General features: G+C 66.3%; 2 protein-coding genes and 1 long non-coding RNA gene across 12 annotated transcripts in view; 1 reads left to right on the top strand and 2 right to left on the bottom strand.

Annotated features, from left to right (window-relative positions):
- Positions 1 to 301: 301 nt before the first annotated feature.
- LRRC71 (leucine rich repeat containing 71) lies at positions 302 to 10,418 on the top strand. Its single transcript, XM_059413612.1, has 15 exons — positions 302 to 605; positions 3,745 to 3,894; positions 4,210 to 4,335; positions 4,417 to 4,492; positions 4,669 to 4,746; positions 6,416 to 6,484; positions 6,680 to 6,839; positions 6,936 to 7,019; positions 7,107 to 7,196; positions 7,628 to 7,771; positions 7,894 to 7,984; positions 8,299 to 8,387; positions 9,613 to 9,724; positions 9,977 to 10,098; positions 10,192 to 10,418. The coding sequence occupies exons 1-15, from the start codon at positions 446 to 448 to the stop codon at positions 10,309 to 10,311; spliced, it is 1,671 nt and encodes a 556-aa protein (XP_059269595.1). The 5' UTR covers positions 302 to 445; the 3' UTR covers positions 10,312 to 10,418.
- LOC132025838 (uncharacterized) lies at positions 1,240 to 4,278 on the bottom strand. Of its 2 annotated transcripts, none has more exons than XR_009406717.1 (3): positions 4,183 to 4,278; positions 3,079 to 3,515; positions 1,240 to 2,482 (listed from the first exon to the last, which is right to left on the bottom strand). It is a non-coding gene; the product is annotated as an uncharacterized LOC132025838 (long non-coding RNA). The 2 variants fall into 2 exon arrangements; XR_009406718.1 differs by lacking the exon at positions 4,183 to 4,278 and adding an exon at positions 3,753 to 3,843.
- Positions 10,419 to 11,821: 1,403 nt separating the features above from the next.
- The window catches only part of ARHGEF11 (Rho guanine nucleotide exchange factor 11), a 75,545-nt gene continuing 65,936 nt past the window's right edge, over positions 11,822 to 21,430 (bottom strand). For 6 of the 9 annotated variants that reach the window (XM_059413611.1, XM_059413606.1, XM_059413603.1 and 3 more), the window contains 16 exons: positions 21,081 to 21,227; positions 20,736 to 20,815; positions 20,507 to 20,632; positions 19,996 to 20,113; positions 19,166 to 19,344; positions 18,822 to 18,897; positions 18,569 to 18,736; positions 18,084 to 18,174; positions 17,475 to 17,600; positions 17,079 to 17,134; positions 15,835 to 16,053; positions 15,353 to 15,655; positions 14,364 to 14,456; positions 13,493 to 13,701; positions 13,114 to 13,276; positions 11,824 to 12,752 (listed from right to left, as the gene is read on the bottom strand). In XM_059413611.1, the coding sequence (XP_059269594.1) occupies positions 12,694 to 12,752; positions 13,114 to 13,276; positions 13,493 to 13,701; positions 14,364 to 14,456; positions 15,353 to 15,655; positions 15,835 to 16,053; positions 17,079 to 17,134; positions 17,475 to 17,600; positions 18,084 to 18,174; positions 18,569 to 18,736; positions 18,822 to 18,897; positions 19,166 to 19,344; positions 19,996 to 20,113; positions 20,507 to 20,632; positions 20,736 to 20,815; positions 21,081 to 21,227 (2,213 nt within the window). In that variant the 3' untranslated portion in view covers positions 11,824 to 12,693. Of the gene's footprint in view, positions 12,753 to 13,113; positions 13,277 to 13,492; positions 13,702 to 14,363; positions 14,457 to 15,352; positions 15,656 to 15,834; positions 16,054 to 17,078; positions 17,135 to 17,474; positions 17,601 to 18,083; positions 18,175 to 18,568; positions 18,737 to 18,821; positions 18,898 to 19,165; positions 19,345 to 19,995; positions 20,114 to 20,506; positions 20,633 to 20,735; positions 20,816 to 21,080; positions 21,228 to 21,430 lie in introns of all 9 variants that reach the window. The other 3 variants (XM_059413608.1, XM_059413610.1, XM_059413609.1) reach the window with 2 other exon arrangements.

Below are 21,430 nucleotides of genomic sequence, written 5' to 3'. Positions count from 1 at the left end.
CCGGCCGTGGCTCCACCCCTAGCACCCGCCCCGGGCTGTGACTCCGCCCCCGGCCGCGGCTCTGCAACGCCCCGGGCTCCCCCGCCCCGCCCCGCCTGTGGCCTCGCCCCGGCCGTGGCTCCGCGGCGCCTCCGCGCTCTCGCCCCGCCCCCGGGCTGTGGCCCCGCCCCCAGCCGTGCCCCCGCCCCCAGGCCCCCCGCCCCCGGCCGTGGCTCTGCGGCGCCCCCGGGTGGCCCCGCGCGCTCTGCGGTTGCTCCCGCCCGCCGGCCCGCCGCGCACGGTTGTCCTGGAGAGAGACGCGGAGGCGGCGCCGCCGCAGGCGGGGAGGGCGGTGGCCGCGGAGTAGAGACCCCCGGTTCGACCGTCCCCTGGGCCGGCCCCACCGAGTCCTGTCTGGCCTCCTCGCCCGCCGGGCCGTTCCAGAGTCGCCGCGGACCGCGCCGGCATGTCGGGGGAGGCGAGTGCGCCCGGGGTCTCCCCTCGGGCCCCGCGTCCCGGGACCCAGAAGTCGTCCGGTGCGGTGACCAAGAAGGGGGATCGCGCGACCAAGGAGAAGCCGGTCACTGTTCTGCAGCCGGTGGGCGAGGAGGAGCCCAAGAACCCTGGTAGGCGGGCGGCCGGGCTCCTCGCGCGCTCGGCTTTGCCAGGGCGGGTGGGCGCCGTCGTCGTGCCCGGCGCGCTGCACGGGTCGTGCGGGCCGACGCCCTGGTGCGCGCGCCAGCGGAGCCGGGGGACAGTCGTGGCGTCCCTGACGCTAAGCAGCTCTGTGCTCAGCAGGTGCACTACCCGCTCCGCGCACGTGCCGACGGCTACTGGCAGCGTGGCCTTGGGCTCTCTCCTTAGAAATCACAGCGCTTCCAGCCCGGCTCCTGGAACTCAGCCTGGCTGATGTTTGACTTGAACTCGATCCTAGAAAACCCACACTGTGGTTTGGGACTGGCAAATGCGATAAGATGTGCCAGGATGCACGAGCGAAGAGGGCCCAGGGAGGGACAAGTGGTCCCGGGGCAGGGGGTGGAAGTAGGGCAGGGCAGCCCGGGAACCCACCAGGAGGGCACTTGGAGTTTTGTTCACTCACTCATTCAACAATCACTTTTTGGGTAGGGAGAGAACAATACACACATAGTCCATTTACATTTTCTGGGGAAAAAAAAAAAAAACCACAGGCAGCGTACAAGTAAGCATATGCTTCTGTCCCTTGGAACCCCAACCCAAACCGATGATATATGAAGGGGAATTTATGGAAAGGATATATATATATATTTTTTAAGTAAGCTCCACACTCATGACCCTGAGATCAAGAGACATGCCCTGTCAGCTGAGCCAGCCAGGAGCCCCTCTTGGAAGGCCTCTGGCTTCAGATCCAACTGCTTTGAAAGGGGACAGGGGCTTGCTGTCCCTGGGGTCATGGGAAACCAACACGGGAAGAGGCTGTGATCGTCAGACCTTGGTCAGGGGCCAGTCCCCCCACACCACTCTGTATGGACGATGGCACGGAGGGGGAGTATGAGGCAGGGAGACGGAGGGAGAGGGGTTTCGGTAGTCCGGCTGGGGCACAGTGGCAGCTGGACTAGAGCAGTGAGGGAGAACGGGTTAGGCTTCCTGGTAATGAGTTCGTAGTCTTGGCTGCGGTGGGAAGAAGAGGACTCCCAGGTGCCAGTAGGTGGGCTGGAGGGCCACTCACTCAGCCAGGAAAGCCTGGAGGGGGGGCATGTGAGAGAAGACCTCGGTGGGGCTGTCAGCTGGACATGTCTGGAGCACTCAAGAGAGCGCAGGGCTGGAGGTGTGACTTTGGGAGCTGCTGAGGTCCCCTGGGCAGGAGGGAAGAACAGAGCACTCGGGATCCAGCCCAGAGCTGTTAGGGGAGTGCAGCTGGCAGGGAAGCCTGACTGGCCCAGCCAATGGCGGGGAGAGAATGCAGGTGACTACTGCCCAGGGATGCTGGACAGGAACACATGGCGGTCAGAGGATCCCATGTGCTGCGTGGGGCGGAAGCAGGGCTCTGGGCTGGCGCCTCAGCTAGAGTGATGGCAGCGGTAGGAAGGGTTAGAGGAGACGCCATCTGCTGGCTTCTGCTTCTCCAAGGGCAAAGGTGAGGTCTGTAGTGAGAGGAAGGTGGGAGTGTGCGAGAGAGGGAGCAAGAGCAAGGCCCTGTCGGAGCGGCACTGTCCCCCAGGGGACCGCGGGCTCCAGGCAGACACAGAGCATCTCCGAGTCCCGCCAAGTTCGGCACACGTGCTGCCGAAGCGAGCACTGTCCCGCGATGTTCTGTCGGGCAGCGGGCTCCTAGGGCAGCGGCGGCGGCTCTCAGGGCGCTGTCCTGGGACCAGTAGCTTTGGCACCAGCTGCGAAGTTGTTAGAAATGCACTTTCCGGGACTCCCCTGGCCCAGCGGAGTTAGGGCCGGCCGGTGGGGCGAGGGCGGGCCAGGAAACTATTTTGATGGGTTCTCCAGGTGCTGCTCGAGTTGGAGAAGGTCTGCCCTAGAGAAAGGTGGTGTGGGTGAAGCAGGAAGGGTTGAGGGGCTCCCCCAGCAGGGGAACAGCTCCCGCAGGCAGGTAGTACGGGGAGGACTGCTGTGCGAGGGGGTTACCCCGGGACCCTGAGCCTCCTCTCAGTGGCCCTGCCCAGGGAGCTCCTGGGGTGACTTGTGTGTCCTGCTCTCCCCATGGCTGGGCGCGGGAGGAACGTGCCTCCTTTGCCACAAGAACCCTCTACCCTCTCTTGTCCCCATGAACGCGGAGCCCCTGTGCTCCCAAACCATCTCCTGCCTGCGGGCAGGTTTCCTGCTGTTGGCAGTCCTTGTCCCCGGGCTCGGCCTGCAACCCCCCGCCCCCCCCACCGCGGCCAGGTGGGAGTGATGGTTCGCGGGGGGCTCCAGGCTGCCGGGCCCTTGGGAGAGCAGGCTGGCGCCGGGCCAACCCTTCTGCCTCCCGGTTCTCCCAAGTGCCGGGGACACCCCTTCCCGGCTCCGGGAAGCACTTCTTCCCTGGATGCCCATGGGGAGGCCGGAAAGAGCAGGGGCCTCTGGGGACTGCCTCGCGTCCGCACCGCCCTCCGGAGGGGATATGCAGGGCACCTGTCCGCGCTGATGGAGCTCTGGAGTGAACCGACGTTCCCGGCGCATCTAGAAGAGTGCGGGCGGGTGTAGCGCTCTGAACGCCTCTGCGGGACAAACGCACGCCGGAGGCTCTGCGGGCGCTCGGCGGCGGGGCGGGGCGGGGCGGGCTGGGGCTGCAGAGGGGCTCCTGGGCTCCTGCCTTTGCTCGCAGCGGGCTTGGGCTTCTTTCCCCGCGTGGCCCTGGGCCGTCCCAGGGAACGGAGGAGGAGGCTGTGCGGGCGACCCCGTGGGAGATGGAGGACCCCCGGCGGGCGGGCCGCGGAGGGGAAGCGGCCTTGACCCGCGGCTGGCTGGAGGTGCCGCGCGGAGGCTGGGTGCCCCGGGATGTGTGTGGCCCGCGCCCTTCTGGCCCCTTCTCCGGCGTCTGGATTCCGCGCTGTTGGCGCTGCGGGTTTCTACAACGCATCTTACGTTTAGAAAATGGTTGTGAAGACGTTCTCCTGAGGAGGGGCCCCAGCTGCTCAGCGCTCCCCGACCCCCTCCTCCCCCACCCCCGGCGGGCGAGCCTGGGGACGCGGGGCGGCGCGGTCCGGGCGGGCCGGGGACCCCCAGGGCGCCCGCTGCTCTCTGCTGCCCCCCGGTGGCGACCCCGGGCCACAGCCGCCGTCCCCCGCCGCCCCGCAGAGGAGTACCAGTGCACCGGGGTCCTCGAGACGGATTTCGCTGAGCTCTGCACGCGCTCGGGCTACACCGACTTCCCCAAAGTTGTCCCCCGGCCTCGCCCGCACCCGGCCTTCGTCCCCTCGGCCTCGATGTCGGAAAAGCCCGCCTTAGGTGAGTGCCCGGGGAGCCCCGGGGGTGTCTGCCGGGGTCGCCCGGTGCAAGCCAGCCTCGCACCGCCGGGCCGGCCGAATGGCGGGGGCGCAGGGCAGTGAGTGCGGCCGTGCGGGGAGGGTCCGACGCGGCGGGGGTGCAGGTGGGTGAGTCTCCGGGCTTCCTTCCCCAAGCCCGGCCCACGCCGCTTGCGGGCCCGAGACGCTGCGCCCCAGGCCGGAGCCACCCCCACTTGAGCGGTACGTCCGTGCGCTCCACGGACCGCCGCTCCGCTTCCTCGCTCCTCACCCGGGCCCCTCGCACCCCGCCTTGCAGACGATCAGCGCCTGTCGGGGTCTTGCAGCCTCAACAGTCTGGAGAGCAAGTACGTGTTCTTCCGGCCCACGGTGCAGGTGGAGCTGGAGCCTGAGGACAAGTCGGTGAAGGAGGTCTTCATCCGCGGTGAGCCCCGCCCCGCCCCCCCCCGCCCCCCGCCGCGGGCCCGGCCCCCGGCTGAGGCGCCTCCCCCTCCTCCGCCCGCAGGCTGGAAGGTCGAGGAGCGGATCTTGGGAATCTTCTCGAAATGCCTGCCTCCGCTCAGCCAGCTGCAGGCCATCAAGTGAGGGGACGCGGGGCTGCGGAGGGCAGGAGGCCAGGGTGCGGCCGCTGGCTCCGCGGCTTGGGAGAGCGAACCCCCGGGGCTGTGGGGGGAGGGGCACAAGGGAGGGCGCGGCGGGAGGGGCCTGGGGAGGCGGAGGCGAGGCTCCAGCTGGGTTTCTGTACCCCCGAGTCCAGCCTGTGGAAGGTGGGGCTGACCGATAAGACCCTGACGGCCTTCATCGCTCTCCTGCCTCTGTGCGCACCCACGCTCAGGTCTGAGAGGAGAGGGGGTGGGCGGGCCCCGGCCGGGTGGGCAGTTTGGGGAGGAGAGCGGCATCCCTGCCCAGGGCTGTGTTGATTTCTGAAGCTCCAGTCGGACCAGAAGAAGCGGGTCCCCTTTCTGCCTCACCAGGGCCTGGAGAGACTGGCCTCTGGGCTCCGTCCCTCCTCGCGCCCCCCCCCCCCACCGTCCACTCTCTTCCTGGAGCTTTTCCCTCCTGCCTGGGGCCTGGGGCCCACCACCGGAGTGGGGGCAGGTAAGGCGCAGTCCCCCTATTGCACGGGTGCAGAACGGGGAGACAGGAAGTCTGCCTGGAGGAGGCGGTGCTGAGCAAAGCTGTGAAGAGGAAGAGGAGTGTGAGGTGTAAGGCGGTGTAGTTCCAGGTGCCCTTGGCAAAGCTGGTTTGGGCGCCCCTTCCCGAGGCTCCCCCAGCAGGCTGGACTTACCCTGCTTCGCGGAACAAACCCCGGGGCCTCACGCTGGCTCGCCCGCCTCGCCCACCGCCCCCGCCCCCCCCCCCCGCCCCGCCCCGCCCCTACTCTTCCCTCCGTGGGGAAGGGCGTGTCTGCAGGGCAGGGATGGCGTCCTCTGCAGCTGGAGGTCCTCAACATTGCATGGAGAACACCATGGAACATCACTTGTGTCCATGTGGCAATTAGAAACAAATTAGCCAGTAGAAACAAAATGGTAGCGTTCGTTGGAAGATACAAAAATAAGATGAACATAATCAAATCACTTAAAATGACTGTAATCAGGCTTAGGTGAAAGATGAGCCGGCCCCAAAGGCTGAAAGTGATACTAAATTGTGGGAGAATTTATTTTATTTTATTTTATTTATTTGACAGACAGAGATCAGAAGCAGGCAGAGAGGCAGGCAGAGAGAGAGGAGGAAGCAGGCTCCCTGCTGAGCAGAGAGCCCCATGCGGGGCTCGATTCCAGGACCCTGAGATCATGACCTGAGCTGAAGGCAGAGGCTTTAACCCAGTGAACCACCCAGGCGCCCCCTGGGAGAATATTTTTAAGTAGAGAAATTTCGTGCCATTAGTTCAGCTTTTGTTGTGACTTGGGAAAGGTCCTCCGTCCCCCTCCCATCCCTGGGCACTGTGGGAGGGGGCACTGCTAGTGGTGGTCCGGTCCGGTCTGTTCCCTATTCCTGACTCACAAATCTCTCCGTGGGGGGTGGGGCGGGTAGGCGGGTGGGGGTGGCTGGAGCTGTCACTGGAGCGTGGGCTGGAGCTGCTGTCCCCTGGCTTCCCACCGGAAGCACGAGCCCTCCCTGCAGGGACAGCCCCGCGCTTTCCACGGAGCCCCTAACGTGGAGGCCACAGTCTTTTTGGAACTTGAACTTAGAAGTGACATCTCACCACTTTTGTCATATCCCATTTGGTCAGAAGTGAGTCATCAGGTCCAGCCACCCTCTGGTGGGGCACACGTGGTGGTCACAGGAATCCTCCCAGAGGCCGAGTCACCAGGGGCCACTATCGCTGGGGAGTGACCCCCCCGGCGCGGCCACACTTCTGTCCCGTATAATTTTCTCTGTTGGAAGGCCATCCTTTGAGTCTGTTTCCCAGCTGCGTCCCGGAGACCCACACCTCTCTGACCCACCTCTCCCTCCCTGGCCCCAGGGGCGCCTCCTGGTTCTCAGACCTTCCCTGTCCTCAGGAAGGTGTCTCTGGAGGGTAACCCGCTGCCCGAGCAGTCCTATCACAAGCTCATGGCACTGGACAGCACGTGAGACTTTTTTCTCGCCCCCATCTCTGGGCCGGTTCCCCAGGCCAGGTAATCCTAGTGTCCCCTTCCCTGCCCTCCCCCACCTGCCTACGGATCCACGATTCCTGCCCCTTCACCCTCAGAGGTCAGATCCCCCAGAGAGGCGAGCCCCAACCCCATGTTCCTAGCGAATCCCCCTCCCCACCCCACGGGCAGCATCTCCCACTTGTCCCTGCGGAACAACGACATTGACGACCACGGGGCTCAGCTGCTGGGCCAGGCTCTGTCCACACTGCACAGCTGCAACCGCTCCCTGGTCTCACTCAACCTGGGCTTCAACCACATCGGGGATGCAGGCGCTGGCTACATCGCCGATGTGCGTGTATGGCGGGACCTGGGAGCTGGGATCCGGGGACCAGGAGTGGGGCAGAGGGCAGTGGTTCACACGTGCTCCTCCCCAACCCCGCCCCAGGGCCTCAGGTTGAATCGTGCCCTGCTCTGGCTGTCCCTGGCGCACAACCGTATCCAGGACCAGGGCGCCCTGAAGCTGGCCGAGGTGGGTGCGGTGGGGGGGGGGGTTGCCGAGGAATTGGGGGGGTGTCCCTGGGCTGGTGGCTGGCGTCTGAGTGGCCGCTTGCCTCAGGTCCTGCGCCCCTTTGAGCTGACACACACGGAGGTAGTGGAGCGCCGCCGCCTTCTGCTGGAAAAGGGGTCTCAGGAGCGCTCGCGATCGGTGAGCCCTGCGGCCCCCTGGCCCATCCTAAGCCGGCCTCTCCCGGGCCTGGCCCGTTGTCGCTCCTTGGCGCAGGCCAGGTGGGCGTCTGCGCTCTGTCTCCTACCAAGCTGCGGCCAGCGGCGTGTGGGCCAAGGGGATGGCTCCGGTCCCAGCCCCGGAGCGCGAGCTGTTTGCCCACCGGTGGGACGGCTGCTCCCTGGGCCGCGGAGAGGACTGACGACGCGGAGGAGGGGCAGTGGGAGTGTCCGGGTTTCCCTCCCAGCCAGCGAGTCTGGGCCCCCAGCCCAGCGTCCGCAGCAGCAATGTCCGCGTTTAGGCCCGGAGATGGGGTGGGGTGCTGTGGGTCCCGCTGCCAGCCCGGCATGGGGGGCCCCTCACCCCGCCCTGAGGAGGGGGTGCCGCTCATCCGTTCCCTTCTGTGAGCACAGCCTTCCTCCTCCCGACACGGGGACTCCAAAGGCGAGAAGAACCCCTTCACGGGGGTCAGCAATGTTGCCCTGTCGGAGAAGCCAGACAAGACGCCCGCCACGAAGACCCTGAAAGGCCTGGGCAAGAAAAAGGATAAGTCAGGGGTGGGTGTGCGGCGAGCCACGCCTTGGAGGAAGGCGCCCCGCAGCACAGGCGGTCGCAGGGCGGAGGGCCTGGGGACAACCCCGGCAAGCCCGGCTTTCAGCTCTCTCCTTGCGCTGCACAGGACGGGGCGAAGAGAGAGGAGAAGCCGGGGTCAGGGCAGTCACCCACACAGGGGACCCTGAAGAAAGACGACGCCAAGGCCTCCAAGGGGAGTAAGTGGGGCTGCCCTGGGGCGCGGCTCCTAGCGGGGGGCGGGGCGCGGGCTCCTGAGTGCTGGTCCTCTGGGGCACGCGGTCTCTGGGCCGGTTACCCCCATTCTGCCCCCAACACTGCGCACCCCATGTCCCCTGCCTGGACCCCCGTCGCACTGGCCTGAGGAAAGGGACCCGCCCACCGGGTTTTCTTCCCCGTGCACCCTGTCCCAAGGTTTGAGGCGCGAACCTCCTGGTCCAGCCCGTGCCCTCTGGGGCCCCGGGCAGTATGGCACCATCTAGGCGGTGCATTCTGGCCCCTCTCCCCACTCCAGAGGTCACCATCCCGGAGCAGAAGCCCAACAAGGGGAAGGGGCCCAAGATAGGAAACAAAGAGAAGCGCAGCTTCCTGCTGGAGTCCGAGGTAGGCTGCGGGGCGGGGGGCGGGGTGAGCGCTGGCGGCGGGGTGGGCGCAGGAAGTCGGGGGCATGTGGGGTGAGCTCAGGGAGCCCGGCGGGCCCCAGGGGCTGGGCGTGGGGTGGGGGGAACCGGGTGGGTGCGGGGAGGCAGGGGGGAGGGTGGGCGGGGGGGGGCGGGGTGGGCAGCAGGGACCTCCCTCAGGTGCATGTGGCCAGCCCCTCCTGGAGGGTCTCTCCGGCTTCCACTCATGTCCTACGGTCCTCGCGTGACCCCCGTCCCGGCCAGGCTGGCTGGGGGGCGGGTAGGAGCTCAGGGCTCGCCTTTCCCTGTTCTGTCAACTCTCCCGGGGCCCTGGCGCGGCCAGCCGGTCCCGGCTCTCGTCGGCTGGGCTCCCTCTCCCCGGTCCTCCGCGCCTGATTCGCAGCCCCCCAGGAAGGCAGGGCGTCTTACGTCCCCCTGCGCACCCCCCCCGCCCCCGTGCAGGGCTCCTGCTCCTGGGGACGGGTCTGACACCTCACTCTGGAGCCTTCCCGACTGCTGCCCCCGCCCTCAGCTGCCCCCGCCCTCAGCTGCCCCAGGGTCTGTGTCCTCCCCTTCTGTCTCCCGCACAGGCAGGGAAGGGCCTCTCTTGGGAGTCTTGTCTGCCATCAAGACAGGATCCTACCAGAGAGGAAGGTCAGGCGGAGAGGGGCTGGGGCTGCATTAAATTTAAAAAAAAAAATTAATTTCCATGCCCAACGTCGGGCTTGGACATCAGAAGCGGCGGCTCAGCTCCTGCGCCGGAGCCAGCCAGACCCCGCCCCGCCCCCCAACCTTGTCCCGCCCATCCTGACCCGCCGGCCGCCGCCCACCGCTCTGTGGGCGCCCCCTCTCTCCCAGGCGCGGCCCTCATCGCTGCCGCGGGTGCCCAGGGAAACCCCAGTGCCACACGACGCTTTGGCTCTTGCTCTGGCCACTTCCTCTGCCTGGATGGCCTTTGTCCTCCACCTCCTCAGCTGTGGCCCTGGGGACCTGCCCCAGGCGCTGCTCTGGGCTGGGGGCCTCCTCTGGGCCCCACAGATTCTGGTGTGTGTTTGTGTGTGTGTGTGTCCGCCCTGGCTCCCGGCTCACGTTCCAGGGTTCCTTCTGGGGGTGCAGGCTTATCTCTGTACCCCCAGCACGGAGGACAGAGAGCGCAGCCGTGGGCTGAGCCCCTCGGGTCAGCTGCAGGGGTCCTCCTGCTTCAGCAGCTGGTCTCCGAGCCTTCAGAGGTGGTTAACCCTCTCCTGGAGCCCGTGGAGCACCGAGAGGGGAAAGTGTTCATGCCTGGGAACAAGGTCCTTCTGCACCTCAACCTCACCCGTGCGTGAGCGCCCCTGCTGTCCTCCCCCTGCGGCCACCTGGGCCCCATGCAGCAGGTGTGGGGGGCAGCCCCGACTCGGTGGAGCAGAGCCACCCCACACAGGGCTCGGGGGGAGAGCGGGACAGGCCCTGCTTCTGGCAGTTGGTGTCGGGGGAGAGACGGGGGTCGGGGGTCAAGGCAGGAAGGCCAGAGGGGCGTCAGAGCGTGAGGGGCAGGGGCGGGGGGCCACCTGGGTCTCTCCCCCCCACCAGGAAACCGCATCACCGAGGTGGGGCTGGAGGGCTTCTTGGCCACCGTGCAGCACCAGGCCCAGTTCTCCAAGTCCAAGAGCGCGGCCAAGGGCCCCGTGGGGCTGCTGTGCCTGTCCCTGGCGGTGAGTGCCCCGTTCCTGCCCACCCCCTGCCCCGACCTGGAAAACCTAGAGAAGTGACATTATCCCCTTGTCACCTTCCTTTCCCTCCCTCAGAAAAATTACTTCTCCCCGCAATGTCCCACGTACACCATGATCCAGGAGCTGATGCTGCCCAGGGACCCCATCAGCAAGGCCAAGCCCAGAGAGGAGGAGCCCGCGGCGGCCTCCACCTAGCCCCTCCCCCATCTCCCTCTGACACCCGGGGCTGCCCAGTGCTGGTGGCCTGGCTTCCCTGGCGGAGCTCTCCAGTCATTAAACAAACTGTGATTGCTGTGCTTTCCCCCTGCTATAGTCTGAAGACTTTGTTCCAGAACTACACGGAAGGTTTGGACTCGGCGTCTGTTCCTGTCACGTGGCCTGAAATGGCCGAAGGGCTTTGCAGCTCTCCTGGGATGAGATCGGGCCCTTAGGCTCGGGCGGCCGGGGCCACCACACTCCTGCCTCCTCGGGCCTGCATCTTGCTCTTTGCCTGTGTTCCCTGGAGGACACGGGACACGCCAGGACCCGCATTCAGCCTCTGGTCTCAGAGGACGCGGTGGGGTGACCTTGGACAGGCCCGGTGAAGGGGCTCGGGGAGGGCTCGGGCTCCTCCACTGCAGGCCCCTCCTCTTCTGCGTTTCCCTGTCGGCTCAGGCGCCCGGTCACTTCGGAGATAGGGACTCGGCTAGGGACCTGGAGAATTGGAAGGCTACTCCGGAGAGGGTGTTAAGTCTCTGGGCATCGACGTGGCAAAGGCCAAGCACCTCGAAGCCCACAAAGCCCAGTGCATTTGCCCACAGGTGATGGCAGCCCGAAGCCAGGGACGCCCCAACGGGCGGGCCAGAGGAGCGTGGCGGCAGATGGAACCTGGCCTTCCCCTCAGCCCACAGAGACGCGCTCTCCCTGCCCCCACTCCTGCTCTGCGAGGCTTGGTGAGGCTCTGCAGCTCTGGGTACCTGGCCACTGAGCTCCAGCTTGAGGGTCCCCCTCCCCTTCCCGAGCACACAGCAGGGCTCCTTGGGGGGAGTGCCAGATGTCCCCCTGGATCCCAAGCCCGTGGGGTCGGCAGGTGGCACGTGCTAGGTTTGGGAGGGAGCACGAGGCAGAGCTGGAAGGGAATCTGGCCCTCGGGTGGTCAGTGAAGGCAGAAGGGCCGGAGGTCTGGGGAAAACGTGGCTTCTGGGTCCCGTCAGAGTGCTGGGACAGAGCAGAGGCGGAGGCCAGCGAGGACTGGCCAGGCCTCGGACACTGCCTCCCCCGGCCCCCATTTTGCCTTAAGGGGGCTCGTGGAGGGGTCTCCCGACTGCACCCATTGCCTGTGTGTGTTTCGACGGTGTGGGCTCTGTCTCTCCCCGTTTCGGCCAAGGGGCCGTGGAACGTGGTTGGCCCGATGGTGGCTCAGTGAGTGCATGTCGGAAGCTCTGGGCCTGGTGTCTCCAGCCATGCTGGGGCCTGGGGCCTTGAAGCCGGGTGTGGGGGCTGCCTCCTGTGTCTTCCCCCCAATCCTAAGAACCACAGAATCTTTTATCCAAGCAGTTCCAGAAATCACACACATACCACCGCGATTGAAGAATATTTAACTTTTCTTAAAAAAAAACAAAAAAAAACTTAACCATGAGAGAAAGAAAATAAAAGAGTATACATTATTTTAACAGGAAAACAGTCATTTCCATCTCTATATTTTATATATTATATATATATATATTTATATATATACGTATATATACACCTAGCACAGTGTGTATATCCTACCAGGCCGTGAGGAGGGGCCGGCACGGGGACAGGGGCCGAAGCCGCCATGGCCCCAGGGATGGGCCCAGGTTAATGTGGGGACTCCAGCATTCGAACCCCCTGCCCCACCTCCTGGGTCCGGTTTTCGGGGCCGCACCTGATACACTGGTTTCCCCTAGGGAGAGCGTGGCCAACGGTGGACATAGGTGGGGTCAGGAACTCCCCCCAAGAGGACTGTCCTGGGAGGGGAGAGAGGCTCTCGGCTCAGGCCACAGGGACTGGGCTCTCAAGCCAGGTGGGCTGGGCCGCCTTCCTGCCCACGGGGGACCTGGTGCTCGGATCTGGCTCCCCCTTCACGCCCTGACCCCAGAGCAGGCCTGTTAGCTAGGAGATGCAAGCTGTGCCCTCTGGGCCTGCCTCCGGGCCCCCAAAACACAAACAAAATGGGTCAAAGTTATTTACAGAGCGAGATGCACATACAGTACGTACATATTTATAGGAAACCAAAGTGAGACGACAGGGGAGAGGCGGAGGGAGCCCGCCTCAGCCCTGGGGCCCTGCGGGGAGAGGGAGGGAGGGAGAAAGTGCATTCACACAGACACCTCTCCTTTCACCTCTGTGTCTGGGGGGGCCTTTCAGATGCACTCAGCATTCTCAGGAGAGGCCTTTGGAGGAGCTGGAGGGCAGGGGAGATGCTCAAACTGGACCTGGACCTGAGCAGACCAAGCGACATGCGGGACGCCCTTGGGGTCTCGGCTGGACCCATCTTCCACGGGCCCACAAGGAGGTCCTGGCCCCCACTGCCCTGTGCCCCTTTCGGGCCATCCCCCAGAGGAGTGGGGACAGTTACAGTCCTGGGGACGAGGCTGTGAGTGCTGTACCGTCTTCCAGGGGCGTGTCGGAGCCTGTGGGGGAGGTGGGGAGGACAGCTGAGGAGCTGGCCTGGTCGTGGGGGACAACCCCCGCCCACCCCAGTGCGTCCATCTGGAACTGCGGCCTGGAGAGGGCTGTCTGCAGCGCCGCACTCCTGTCCACCCTGAGCCCGTGGGCAGCTGTGTCCTGGCCCGCCCTGTAGGAGCAGGTTTCGGGAGGGAGACCTGCTCCCTGGTGCCTTCTCTCTCTAATCCAAAGAGGGTTTCCAGTTTTTAGGCGAGCTCCTGTGGGGGTTCCCTGCAGATCCCTTTCTGAAGCTGAGGGGATGAATTCACGGACTCAGGGAGGAGGAGGACCCCGTCCAGCCCCCACAGAGGACACTGCCTCGCTCACCATCCTCCGAGCACGGCCCTGGCTGGTGGCTGTCCCTGGCTGGAGGTGACAGGGAGCTGTCTGTCCATCCGGCCGCCTCCGTGTGGAAACTGCCCACGGGCGTGGTGCCGCCGGACTCTCCCGCGAGGGACCTGAGCAGCTCTCGGTGGGCCAGCTCCACGTCCTGGGAGGGTAGCAGGGGGCGTCGGACCTTGGTCCTGGGAGGCAGGGCCCTGGGGAAGGGGCCCGGCTGCCGCTCCCCCACCATGCCCCCGGGTGGCTCTGTGCTCCTGGGCAGCTGTGGGGAGGACCCAGGCCAGAGGACACCCCTCCCTCAAGGCGATGGGTCTTGGGACAGGGACTGAGCACCCTGCCACGCCCCCTGCCACGCTGGGCCCACCTTGAGCCTGTTGAGCTTGACGGTGAGCTGCTCGATGGTGTGGAAGATGCTGCCCACATCCCTGAGGGCCAGGCTGGGTGCAGAGTGGCTAGGGCGCCGGCGACCTCCCCTGCTTCCCCAAGGCTGCCAGGCAGGGAGGCTGTCAGGCTGCGAGGGCTCGGTGCTGGAGTCCGGGGGTCCCGCCGGCATGCTGACATAGAAGCAGTTCCCTGTCCCCGTGGCGAGAGGAGGAGGTGAGGGGGATACGGAGGAGGTGGGAGCCACCTCCTGTGCCCCAGGGCACCCCGCACCGACCCAGGGCCGGGGATGGCGCCCTGTGATCCAGCTCAGCGCACGCTGGCCTCACAGTGCCTGCCCGTCACCCCCCAAAGGCCTTCCTCCTCCAGAAAGCCCTCCCGATGGCCCCTGCGGAGGAAGGATGCTCATGGCGGCCGCTGGGGAATCGGGAGTGACCCCCGTCCTTGGAGGGTGGGAGAGGGGGGCACTGGTCGGGGACAGGAGCGCAGGAGGCTCCTTCATGCCTGCCCCATCGCAAGCTCTGCCGATGAACACCCGCGCAGCCCCCGCCCCCACCACCCTCTTCCGCGGGATCCCGCAGACCCCTTGGCCCACACGGGGCTGAGGAGAGGAGAAGGGGAGACACCAAAGACTCGGGGCTCCCGGCCCTCTAGGCCTCCCCACCATCCCGACTCCGCTCCAGGCGGTCTCCAGACTAGGGCCTGGGCTCTCCCCTGTCCCTGGGTGCTACTCCTCCCCGGTAGACGCTCTCAGGGAACACCCTGTGAATGCAGGCAGGGGTCGACCCCCGAAGCCTGGCTCTGCCCACACCCTGATCCTGGTCTGGCTCTGGGTCCAAGGGGAAGTGCGTTACCCGCAGCCTCTGCTCCGCCTTCCACGTCGGGTGGCTCAGGCCCTGACTGGCCGCTCCTGCCCGCCACCTCCGCTGCATCTGTGCCGCCACCAGCTGCCACCACCACCAGGGAGAGCAGAGACCAGGAGAGCGGGAGGGGGGAGGAAGAGCAGGAGAGGAAGAGCAGGAGAGGGAGAGCAGGGGAGGGGAGAGGGGAGCGGAAAAGTGAGGGAAGGCAGCAGAGGAGCAAGAGAGGGACAATGAAGTGAACACGGGTCACGCGTGCAAGCGCCCAGAGGGCTGCAGAGCAGCCGTCCACCAGCTCACCGAAGGGCAGAGAAGGAAAGTCAGTTCCCAGAAACCGGGGCGGGGGGCCCTGGGCAGACAGGGCCAGAAATGCAGCGGAGGCCGGACCCCTCCCTGGCCGCCGCCCCCAGTACTTCTTGCGGCTTCGCTCCATGGGCCTCCTCCCTGCTCCCACGGCCGCGGGGACCTCTCCTCCCTCTGGCTCCCTGCCCTGCCCAGAGCCCACCCGAGCCCCCACCCCAGCAGCTCCGGCTCTTCCGGCTGCCCTCGCCCATGGCCTCCGTCCTCCACATCGGCTCGCCACGCATCCTCCCCTGCCGCGGGGCCCTCCGTGTGCCCCGAGCAGCTGCCCAGTGTCTGCCCGGTGCCGGGGGTGGGGGGGGGTGGTGGGTGGGGTGAGTGGGTGGTGCAGCGCCCCCAGGGGAGCCACAGGACTTCCTCAAACACAGAGCAGACACTCTCCGGGACAGCTGGCTCCTGCAGCCGTCCTCAGGCTCAGTCATTTTGGGGGCTCGGCCTTGGTCTCGGGTCCCACAGACGTCAGGGGACAGGCTCTGAAACCCTCCGACCCCAAAGCTTCTGCGCAGCGGCAGCGTCATCCCCGGGACCCCGCGCCGGCCTCCGCATGCTCAGCGCCACCTGCACTCGCCCTGACCCCGGCGAGCTGTGGGTCTGTCTCCACGGGGGGTGTCCCTTCATTTTACCTTTTCTCACCACCTGGTAACGTCCTGTGGCCTCGGCGCTCGGAGCCTCCTCCTCGGGGTTCCTGTCCAGCTCGGGAGACTCCCAGATCCCGGAATTCCGGGCCCGCGGGGGCAGCTGCTCCAGGGAGCGGAGAGCCGCGTCCCCCTGCTCCGGCTCCTCCACCCCCAGGAGGCCGTGCCCTGGAGAGCCGGGGTCTGCGGGGTGACAGGTGCTGCTCCCGAGGGATGGTGTAGGGGTGAGGTCGTCCTCAGGGCGCTGACCCTGCAGCAGGCTCTCCAGGATGAGGTGTCGCAGGCTTTCCACTGGAGGAGAAAAAGGGAGGTGGTGTCCCCAGCACGGGGCGTGTCCTCTCCCCGACTTCCCACGGGCCGGAGCTGGCGTGGGGACACGGGGTCCCGACCGTCTGGGCCCCTTCTCTCCTCAAACACGCAGGGAGAGCCCTCGGGCCGGTGGAGGGACCAGGGGTTCACCAGGCACTCACCGTCTTCCAGGGCTGAGTCGGCCAGCCCTTCCGTGAACAGAGGGCCTGGGAGGGGCAGGAGGATGGGGTCTCTCGTCCGGCCACCCCTGTGCTCTCCATCCGCAGACGTGGAGGGATGGGGCAGGGCACCCAGCTCCTCCTCCAGGCTGCCCTCCCGCTCGGAATCCTCCGGCAGGACCGGGTGCGTCCCCCTCGCCCTCTGCTGGGGCCCAGGGCCTGCTGCGGGGGGGAGGGTGGCGTGAGCCAGTGGGGGGGACGATCCGTGGGGGCTGACCCGGTGCCCAGCTCTGGATCAAGGGGAACCGGAACCCTGGCTGATTCACTCTGGGGACGTTTACTGATGCTTCCTGAGTACCAAGTATGGCCGGACACTGGCCCAGACTCTGGGCCCACAGTAGCGACAAAACACGGGTCCAGCCCATGGGGACCTTAAGTTCTAGTGGGAGACACCCACGAACCGCAGCACTCATGGGCCTCTGTGAGAAACACGGCAGGCAGCGGTGTAGGCGTGGGGACAGCAGAGCGCAGGCCACGGCAGGGGTGGGCAGGGGCGCCGCTTACACTGCAGACCGAGAGCCGGAGAAGGCCCGTGGCCACAGACCCGCAGGAGGCATGAAGGGACCCGCGCAGACGCCCGCCTGGAGGTCTCTCTCTAAACCCAGCGCCCTACATCCTTCCCCAGGGAGTCGCTCAGTGGGACCCCGTACCCTTCCTCCCCAGCCCCAGCCCGGGAACGCTGTCGCCCCGGCATGTCATTCTCCACAGAAATGCCCAGGAGCAGGAAGCAAGGGCCCCTGGACTCCACCCAATGGCCAAACACCTGTCCCCAGAGAGCCAGGGTCAGAACCTCTGTCCAGGGCACCTGGGTGGCTCAGTGGGTTAAGCCCCTGCCTTCGGCTCAGGTCATGATCTCAGGGTCCTGGGATCGAGCCCCGCATCGGGCTCTCTGCTCAGCGGGGAGCCTGCTTCCTCCTCTCTCTCTGCCTGCCTCTCTGCCTACTTATGATCTCTGCCTGTCAAATAAATAAAATCTTAAAAAAAAAAAAAAAAAAGACTCTCTGTCCACGTGAGCTTGTCTACACTCGCACAGGTCTGTTGGACCCCCTGCTCACTCACTCCTCTGTTCTATCCAAACCTCACACTTCAGGCCCCAAGGGCCTCTCTCATCACCTCCTGACCTGCCCTCCTAACACTGGACGGCGGAAGCGGGGGAGGGTCCTGCAGAGACAGCTCAGGGCACATACCTCCGGGCAGCTCCTCTGGTTCACTGTGGAATACTTCTGAGCCATCGAGCTGGACCCTGAGGGAAAAAGGCACCAGTGGTCACCCGCTGCGGTTCTGCCAGCCAGAAGGGGTGAGGTCTCGGATGCCTCCTGGCCTCCTGCATCAGAACAGGCAGTCGGGGGGGGGGGGGTCCGAACAGGGAGGTATAAGGCTCCGGCACCTGCCCTTGGCCGGCAACCTTGCGGGGAGGGCGGATGCTGCTGGCTTCTGCCAGTCCTGACCGTATACCCCGCACCCCCCTCCGTGTGGTCTCCAGGATAGCCAGGTAGGGGGAGAGGAGACGGGGCAGACGGCCGAGGTGGGAAGGGCTCGGAAGCAGCCAGCAGGTGGCCTGCAGCGAGGGCGCGGGCCAGCACCTGCTGGGTGTGGGGCTCTGCTGCGCCGGCGCCTGGGGGCCCGGGGGCGGCGGATGGGCCAGCGCAGGGGCACCTCCCGGGCGCCGGGTAGCGTTCCGCACGGCCTCCTCCAGAAGCTGCATCCATCTGTGGCAGGAGCAGAGAGGACTGTGGTGAGGACGAGGCCGCGGCACACCCCCTCCACCACCCGGCGGCGAGCCGCGAACAGTCCGCCTCTGCCGGGCTCTGGGCTCCGCGCTGCCCAGCGGCTCGCTCCCTCCACACGACCCGAGAGGCCAGACCCACGCTCGGAGCACGGCCCTGACACCGAGACGCCGTGGGACTCCACCAGTCTGTGCTTTGAGTCACGCCACCTCGCCAGGCCGCCGAGAGGAGAGATGGGGTGGGTGGGTGTCGGCCCAGGAGGAGGCGCCTGCCAAGGGCGCGTGGATGAAGGGAGCTTAGAGGGGCAGACACACCCCGAGGGCAGGCAGCAGGCAGAAGTGAGAGGAGCAAGGGGCGCTGGTGACACTGGACTCGGGCGAGGACAATGGCCCTGGGGCCCCCTGCACCTGCGGTGTCCCCGCTGGCCAAGGGAAAGCATCTATGCGTGGCCCCCTCAATTCTCACGTGTTCTTGTCTGACGACGTCAGTGCCACCAGCTCGTAGATCTGGGGGGGGCCCAGCTCCGAGGTGCAGATGACGAAGAAGGCCCGCTTGTCTGTGTGGGGGAGGGGAGGGTCGGTGGCGGGCGACGGAGGGGACAGCAGCCCTGGAGCCCGGACCCTCGACCACGGCATGACACGCATTGGGTCAGTGCACCCCGTGGGGCCCACGCTGGGACGGGCCCTCACAGGTCCCTTTCATAGCCATCCCCAACCTCTGCTCCTAACACGGTGGGAGCACAGGGCCTTAGTCCCTGTCCCAGCCTGTGAGCCCCAGAGGCACGGCAGGCGTTGTCCCGGGGCTCCTTCCTGACTGTCTGCCTGTCTGACTGACATGAGACCCGCCCCCCCCATGCCCTCCGGCCCCATTCCGGCCCCATCCTCTGGCTCAGGGGGTCCGCAGGGGAGGCAGAGAGCTTGACCCTGGGCTGCCCCCACCCCTGTGGGTACCGGTGGCCACGGAGCGGACGAGCACGGCGTTGAGCTTGAGCACGGGGCTGAAGGTCTGCTTGCTGTCCGACGAGCCCGCCGCCGTCTTGCTGTGGCATTTGAGCAGCAGCTTCTCGTCCTGCCTCTGCAGCAGCACCAGCAGGTCCTCCAGCAGCAGCACGTGCAGGTCTGCGGTGGGGAGGGCTGCCGTCAGGGGCCGGCTGCTCCGTCCCCACCCCCGGGGGAGCCGCGGCCCCCGTGCCCAGACACCTACCCAAGCTCTTATCCTTGCTGATTCTCCAGCTCAGGGGCCCCTCGTGGACCATCCTTCTGGCCGTGAGGTCCAGGCTCTGGAGGGAGAAGCCACTCACTTGCTCGCTCATCGAGCTCATGCAAGAATCACCCAGGCGCCAGACGCCCCGCGGAGGAGCTGGGGGCCAGCGGCAGGAAGGAAGCCCTCTCTGCTCGGAAGCCCCGTGGGGCATGGGTAGGACCAAGGCCCCTCCCTGCCCCTGGGGCTGTCTGCCTGGGTGTGCGTGGGGTCCCGTTGGGGCACCCCCTCCCAGACTGGCCATGCCACCCGCCCCGAGTCCCTCCAGGCCCCGGCTCTGCTCCCACCTTGAACTCTGCGGCCAGCGGGTTGCTGGCCCTCTCCAGGGACGTGGTGTCCAGCCGCTTCTGGTAGCCCTCCAGCCGGTGCCGATTCTCTGTTTGCTTCACTGCTTCGTTCACGTACTTGAGGATCTCCCGGCACTGGTCCCGTGCCCGGCAGAGCTTCTCGTATTCAGGGGTGCCACCTGCGGCGGGGCAGAGGTGGCAGTCAGGGGCTCCTGCCTGGGAAGCCCGTCAAAGCCTGATGCACCTGGCGAGCTGGCAGGCGTGGGCACGGGGTGCTGCCTTTGCCTAACTGAGGCCCTCAAACGTAGGGGTCTCTGCCACGGAGGGGCCTTGGTTTCAGACCACCCCTCTCTGAACACACCAGCAGCTCGTGGGAATTGCCGCCTGGCCTGCAACCAGCTCTGGGGATGTGGGTGGGGCAGGGCCGGGGACCAGCTGGGGGCAGGAACAGCCTCCGGGGGGCCACTCCATACCCAGACTCCAACACCCCAAGTCCAAGGGCACGGAGGCATCCAACAGGGGGATAGGCAGGGTGGGTGCCGACTGTGCCTTGGCCATGGGTTGGGACCACGGTCATGGGGGAGTTCATGTGCCAACCCCGCAGGCATCCAGATGCTTCCTCAGACCCCACGCAGGCTGGAGGACCCCCCTCCCTCCTCTCGACTCTGAACACCTGATCTTCCCTAGGGCACAGCTGTGATCGCTTTCTTGGACGGACCCTAATGAGGCCAGGAAGCAGACCCTGAAGACCGGGAAGGTCTCGCGCAAGGTCACAAAGCAGGGCTGCGCTCGGAGGAGGTCTGCGTGGGGCCACACGCCCGGTGCCCTACCCTCCGTGTGCTTGAGGACGCTCTCCAGCAGCAGGGGGTACTTCGTAAGCCGCTGCATCTCTGAGATGATGAGGTCCCTGAGCTGCAGCCGTCGGCACTGGGGGTGGCTCTCAGCCTCCTGGAAGGATGGGGACGCGGACGGAGAGGTCAGCCCAGTCAGGAGCCGGCCAATGGGCTCAGGCCCCAGATGGGTATGAAAATTCCAAGTGGGTCCTGATCCTGGAGAGCAACTCCTTAAGTATTTAGGGGAAGGTGGGTGGCGCCAGGCAGGGAACCCAGGGAAGGGGGTGGCCGGACAGGCGCCCCTGTGCGACTGCCATGCCCACTTTATGGACGAGGAACTGGGTACTGCCTCTGTGCCCATGGGCCCTGGGAGTGAACGGGGCCTCCTGACGGCGGATCAGGTCCTTTTTGGGAGCAGTGGTCTGTCCTGAGAGCGGGCACCAGGCCATGTTTCTGAGCGTGGATGGGCGGGGGAGGCCCGGGGCTCCCCTGCTGGCCGTGGGCGCACCTGCATGAACAGCTGGAACCGGCTCTCCTTGCGCTGCTTGGCCTTGATGAGCCCCAGGGCGGCGGTCTGGCAGGAGCAGAACTGGGCGGCCACCTGCTGGAGCTCCTCCCGGGCAGGGCCGTCGAACTGCGGCACGAGGAACACCGTCTGGGCGTCACATGCCTGCCCCATACCCTCCTCCGCCACTTGTGCAGCCGTGGGAAAGGGGACCCGTCTCCTCTGGGCGTACCCGAGCCAGCATGAGGTCACCGATGTCCTTGACAATGGGACCCTCCTCCCGGAGCTTCCTCATGGCTTCGCACCAGGAATCTGGGACGGACAGAAGGGACACAGGGGCCTGGGGCAAAGCTATGTGGCCGGACCCGGCGCCACCCTCAGAGGGGACCCGTGGCACCAGTGCCGGGCAGGAAAGGGTCCAGGGAAAGGGGAAGGCTGGTTTCCAGGCCAGGGAGCACTGGCGAGGGGCGCTGCTCCAGGGGGCCCTGGTGTGTGGTGGAGAAGGGACAGAGACCTGGAGGCCAGCTGGAACAGGCATGTGTGTGTGGGGGCAGCAGGTGGGGGGAGGGCCCCTCACTGTGGATCTCGATGAGCTCGGGCAGGTTGGGGAAGAGCCGGGCCAGCTCCTCTCGGGGCATCAGGTTCTCCTTCTTCATCCGCTGGTAGAAGATCAGGTCGAGGACCCGGAGCGTGCGCAGATGGGACGCTTCCGTCACAAACAGCTCTGAGCGGGGCGTCGCGGGACGGAGGAAGGCAGAGCGGGAGACGTCAGCAAGCATCCGCAGGGACGGCTGTCACCCCCAACCACCTCACTGCTGAGGCATTCGGGCGCTGGCGTCCCAGGGGCTACTTCCGCTGCCCCTGGGGAAGGCACGCGACGCGGAGCCGGTCGCGTCCCCTGGGCGCTGCCCGAGTGCCGGCGCACAC

This window comes from Mustela nigripes, chromosome 10 (assembly GCF_022355385.1).
Source record: "Mustela nigripes isolate SB6536 chromosome 10, MUSNIG.SB6536, whole genome shotgun sequence".
NCBI classification, from domain to species: domain Eukaryota; kingdom Metazoa; phylum Chordata; class Mammalia; order Carnivora; family Mustelidae; genus Mustela; species Mustela nigripes.
Note: the sequence above shows the minus strand (reverse complement) of the source record. Positions and strands in the feature narration are given on the sequence as shown.